Source organism: Sarcophilus harrisii, chromosome 1 (assembly GCF_902635505.1).
Source record: "Sarcophilus harrisii chromosome 1, mSarHar1.11, whole genome shotgun sequence".
Lineage (NCBI taxonomy): Eukaryota > Metazoa > Chordata > Mammalia > Dasyuromorphia > Dasyuridae > Sarcophilus > Sarcophilus harrisii.
The window spans coordinates 147,890,787-147,896,458 of record NC_045426.1 but is presented as its reverse complement, the minus strand read 5'-3'; the positions used below and the strand labels follow the sequence as shown (position 1 = coordinate 147,896,458).

Sequence of the window (5,672 nt, the reverse complement as noted above, 5' to 3'; positions counted from 1 at the left end):
AGGAACCAACCTAGGCCAATGATAATATGAAAGTAAAGAGAAAGATGTGAGAAATTGTAAAGGCAGAAAAATGAGGCCTGATTATGGGAGGAAAGTGAGGGAAAAGGAGGTCAAATAATTGAGCAACAATGATTAAAGTATGCTAACGTTGCAGAGAGGTGAAAATAGAAGAAAGGCAATTACATTTGACAAATAGAAAGTAACCAGACAATCTGAGTATATACAATTTTAGTTGAGTGATAGAATCACAAATGAATTTTACTTTATTTTTCCAAGAGAAATTCAATGACATGAATCATTATTATTAATCCGGAAGAATATATATATATACATCTGAAGGAGTTTGGGGAAAATGAGGTTTCTGGAAATTATAATATTCAGGTGAAGATTCATTTCCATATAAATGCTCCTCAGAATTGAATTGGGCTGTATTTTCATAAAGATCTGTCAAACATTCTTCTGCACAGCTCTTTGAGCCTATTGCCATATTTTCATAATTATGGTCCATGTCACCTTTGGACAGAGGAGATGGCTCATCTTTTATTTGGAATGGTGAAAAGCTTTTTGCATCAACATATTCAGCGAGGGTACATGGTATATGAGGTGAATCAGACTCATTCTGATCCTTTTTCTTGTGCAAAAACCTTGGCAGGGCAACATTACTTATATAATGGCGGTGTTTCCAAAACAAGGTCAAGCCCAGGGCACCGAGGACTAGAATTGCAAGCAAGAGAAATACAATGAGAAGTACAAGTCCTGAATCATTTCCACATTTTCTTAAAATGTCTTCACAGATAGAAATATTAGTATTGAACTTAACATCATAGAGGCAGTCCAGGCTACATATTGTCAGTTTCTCGTTTTCCAGAATTGAACGTGGTAGATTTTTCAGTTTATTGTCTTCCAAGTAGAGAGTTACTTTTTGGGAGGTATTAAAGAGGAACCCATCAGGTAAACTCTCTATTTGATTAGAAGACAGGTTGAGTAATGTCAGTTTCGGCAGATCACTCTCACCGTACACTATGTTTTTCACATCACAGTTATTCAGGTATAGATGAGTTGTTGATGTATTGATTTTAACCCACTCTAGTATATTATCCTTCACATAGAAGCAATGTGAAGTTGAAAGGGATGGGTGAAGATGGCATAGAAGGAAATGCAAAATGAAGAAAGCTGAATAATCTGTCATTTGGAAACCTACAACAAATTATAGATACATTGATTAAATTATTATTACAAAGCCCATGAAGGAACAAATTTCAATGATTTTCCTTCTTTGACTTTTATATATGACCAAGAAACTGATCGACCAAGTTGAACAACTTACTCTATGGAGAGCTCTATTTCATAGGGTTTAATGGACATGTGAATATCCTTAAATGGACATGGTGTTGTGCCATAGTTCTCTTTTAATGTCCTGATCCAGTTTCCCTAATTGCCCTATTCAGTTACTCTGTCTCAGGTTATAACCATTCCCTCTTAATGTTTGATAGGATAAAGGTCTTCTATCTTAGACTTCAGGCTATAATCATTCCATCTTAATGTTTGATTGGATAAAGGTCTTTATCCATTTTAGACATTATTAGAATAATGAGGAGCCTCTCCAGTACCTCCCATTATGTCATCCTAGGTACCTCTCCCCATTAGGTCATCCCCATCCCCATCCCTCCATTATGTCATTGTTTTTGTTACCCTATAGAAGATTCTTATATCTGACATTCACTGCTGGATTCTTGGAGACAATGGTCTCATTCAGCCCTGGGATCAAACCATGGATCCATTTGGTCCCAATAAATCTCTCCCATTTAATAATTATTAAATACTCTCTAACCTCTATCTTGCTCAGTTTCTCCGGCATTATAATGGGAATGTCTATGTTGTAGATTATTGCTATTGTTTGGTCATTCAATTTAGTCACACTTCTTGTGAACCCATGGACTAGACTGCTCATGGGGTCTTAGGCAAGAATGTTGGAGTAGTTTGCTATTTCCTTTTCCAGTGGATTAAGGCAAAGAGACTAAGGGACTTGCCCAGAGTAACACAGCTAGGAAGTGTCTGAGGCAGAATTTGAACTCAAATTTTCCTGACTTCAGATCTAGTGTCGTATACACTAAATCACCAACTACCCCCATTCAGTTAATTAGCATGTGAACCAATAGGGGAAAAAATGATGGAATAAGGACATACCTTCAATCCATGACCCTACAGATTTTGCCTGAGAAAGAGTTGGGTCCAAGTACAGTCTCTGATACATCCTGGCTATGTGATTCTGGGCAAATCAAGATTTCCTTAAAGAGTCTAGATTGCATAGAACTTGTCCTAGTGCAGGGGATTTCTTTATCTAGGAGTTCCTTCTACCATTGAAATTATGAGAAAAGGGGAAAGGGAATGAGCATTTATATAGTATCTACCATCATCAGGCAGTTTGATAAGCATTTTGCAAGTATTATCTCATCTGATCCTTATAATCACCTTGTAGGTAAGTATAGCCATTACACTCATTTTATAGATGAGGAAACTGAAGCAAACAGGGTTAAGTGACTTGCCCAGGGTCACACAGCTAGTAACAACCTGAGACCAGATTTGAACTCACAAAGATGAGTCTTCCTGATTCCAAGCCCAGCTGTCTATATTAATATCTTAACTCCCCTACTTGATTGTAAACTCCCTGAAGAAATAGTGGCTATCATCTAAACTGTGTGTCTCCTTAAGAATCCAGTTTAGTGTTCATTATGTAGCATTTGTTTTAAATTGTTTTCTGATTAGTATCCTTTTTTTTTTTCCCTGAGGCAATTGTGGGGCTTGCCCAGGGTCACACAGGGAAGTGTTAAATGTCTGAGATTAGATTCGTACTCAGGTCCTCCTGACTTCAGGGCTGGTGCTGTATTCACTGCACCCCTTGGCCGCCGATATCCTCATTTTAAATTACTTTTGGCTCTAAGCGCCAGCATTTGTTGTGGTTGGGTAAATGGTTTGGAAATTTGGGAGCATTTCCTAGAAGAGGTGTGTGAGATATTAAAGGGGTCAGTGGAATGGAATGGTAACATGGAATAATGGAAATAGGACTGGATCTGAAATCACAGTATCTCAGTTCAAATCTTGTTCTGTTTACAAAGTCAGTGACTTAGGACAATTCAATTAGTCTCCCTTTTCCTTAGTTTCCTTATCTGAAAAATGAGAAGATTGGATTAAATGACCTCTAAATTATCTTTCATCTCTCAATCTATAATCCTACTACCTTTGGCCAAAAGAAATCTCCCTTTTTATCTTTATTTATCTAAGACTTTCCCTACAAAGGGAATTTAAGATTTTTTTAAGTGATTATATTACAATACAGTTATATTACTGGACATGCTTTAATTTTCCATTGAGACTTGATCAACAAAATAATATTGCTGTTAGTCTTTACTCCATTATAATGGCACTAATTATAATAGAATTTTGTTTATTTGTCTTTTCTTTAAAAAAAGGTATAAGTTCCCTGTTTCTTGTGAGATGTTATAATTAACATAACACTCAAGAAGGTATTTTATTTTAATAATTTAATTAATCATTTTAACTTTATTAATGTAATTAATTTTTAATGTTCAGGATATAGGAATAAATACTTCATCTTTGTCAACTCATCTCCTAAGAATTATGCATGCATGAGAGAGCCCTGTTAATTCCGCCCTTCCCATAAAGGGCTCAGATTTATCTGAGACCATCACTTAAAAAATAATGATAATAACTAATATTTAGGGCTTTAAAGTTTGCAAAGATCCCAAAACACATAGTAAACAATACATTCTTTTTAGTTGTCATTCCTAAACTGTTACTTTTGAAGTCTAAATTAATAAAATTAAAATAATCAATTAATCTCTCTTCTCCCCCTCTCTTCCTCCTCCTCCATATACAAAAATAGATAATATAAACAGAGGTATAGAGATATTTCTCATGTTAGAGATACAAGATCCCAAATTTGAGGTTAACAGAGTTAAAGTAAAAGGGTAGCTGATATATATATATATATATATATATATATATATATATAGTAACTAACCAATGCTTGAGAAGTGGCTTAATCTTTTACTAAATTTCCCATCTGAAAAATGAAAGTAGATAAAATATACAGGGATATTGTGTGGATTAAATAATTGTTGATTATAAAATTATTTGCCAGTGGCATATTCAAATTAAGAACTTATTCAGTATTATTAAAAAAATCAATTAAAATAATCTTCTCTCCCTACTCCCATACAAAGAAAAATGGCATGATGTATCCTGCCACCCCCATTTCCATTTCTCCCCCCCCCAGGTTATTTTTGCTACAGGTGTTGTTTTGGGTCCAGTATCCCCCCCAAAAGCAAAAAAAAAAGGAAAATCCTAGTTTTTATTAGTAAAAATAGAATACAGGCTATTTACAAATCAAGTTTCACTTATTACTGTCCTTGGATAAGATCTTACCTTTTAATATTGATGGACCACACAGTCTGTCTTTCACCCTTTTCTCAGGTTGATTTTTGACCCAACTTTGGTTCTGTGCCTTCTTTTCTCTCCTTCCTCTTTTTTAATTTAATGGCATGGTTGTATTCTTGATCACACCCTCTTTTCAGGTTGTTTCTTCACTTTCCTTTCCTTTGCATGCTTTCCTTATATTAGAGGAAGTTCATACCAGATGCATCAAGGTGAGATAAGAGTAAAAGCAACTGGCAAATTAGGAAGACAGACTTTTCAATAGATCTAAAGTGTTCCTTGGTTAATAGAGATTAAAAAAAAAAAAAAAACAAGCAAAAACAACACAAAACAAAAAAAGTGACAAAACAAAAAAAAAAAAGTTGATGGTGCCATTAACTTTTTAGTCAAGACATACTCATAAATTTCCTAGTCAAGAAAAGCCATTTCATTCTCCTTCAAACTTCTGCAGTGATATGATAGTCTACTATTTGAACATAGTATTCTTCTTAATGAAGTGCTAAAAATCCATTGTTTCTATTGTCCAAAGGGCTACATGGTAGGTCAGCATGATTGCTTAGAGCAAAGTCTCTGGTCCCCTAATTCAGTAATGGAGAAATCAAGTGACCCAAGGAAATTTTTGGGAAGTATGTACATGTAACTGTTTGGAGAAGCCATTCTTTTTGTGTGTGGATGTCGTGTGTGTGTGCTTTACTTCTGTCTTGATCTTGTGAGAAGGAAGGTAGAGAGGAAAAGAGCATTTACTGCCATGTATTTACAATAGCTACTCTGAGAGGGGAGAGGATGTCAGTTCACTGTAAAAATAAATTAAAAGAATTATAATTTTTTTTTTTTTTTTTGCATAGTAATTCCACATAGCTTATCTGTAAAAAGCAGTTGAGGAGATCTACCCCTTCCATCTAGAGGAATGACTGAGAATTGTTGATGTCACAATTACTTTTCATGCATTAATATTAAAAGGAGGAACTAAGTATAAGATGGTAGATGAGATAAAAGAGATAAAGCCCAAGGGACAGAAGAAATGATAGCAATTTGGAATGAATGAGAGAAAATTCAATAAACTCAAGTAAATTCAACAGACATTTAGTAAATTTTATGTGTAAGACCCAGCTAAATTCTGAAAATACAAAGATTAAATAAAACCTAATTTCTGACCTCAGGAAGTTTATATTCTAATAGGGTGAATATGCTGAGTATGCAAATAATCCTAATGCACA

At 34.7% G+C, this 5,672-nt stretch overlaps 1 protein-coding gene across 1 annotated transcript; it reads right to left on the bottom strand.

Annotated features, from left to right (window-relative positions):
* Window positions 1-262: 262 nt before the first annotated feature.
* On the bottom strand, window positions 263-4,728 carry GAPT (GRB2 binding adaptor protein, transmembrane). Its single transcript, XM_023495763.2, has 2 exons — window positions 4,447-4,728; window positions 263-1,197 (listed from the first exon to the last, which is right to left on the bottom strand). The coding sequence occupies exon 2, from the start codon at window positions 1,187-1,189 to the stop codon at window positions 305-307; it is 885 nt and encodes a 294-aa protein (XP_023351531.1). The 5' UTR covers window positions 1,190-1,197; window positions 4,447-4,728; the 3' UTR covers window positions 263-304.
* Window positions 4,729-5,672: the final 944 nt, after the last annotated feature.

Bases quoted from the DNA above. Each gene is read 5' to 3' on its own strand.
- GAPT (XM_023495763.2), bottom strand. From the start codon at position 1,189: ATGACAGATTATTCAGCTTTCTTCATTTTGCATTTCCTTCTATGCCAT.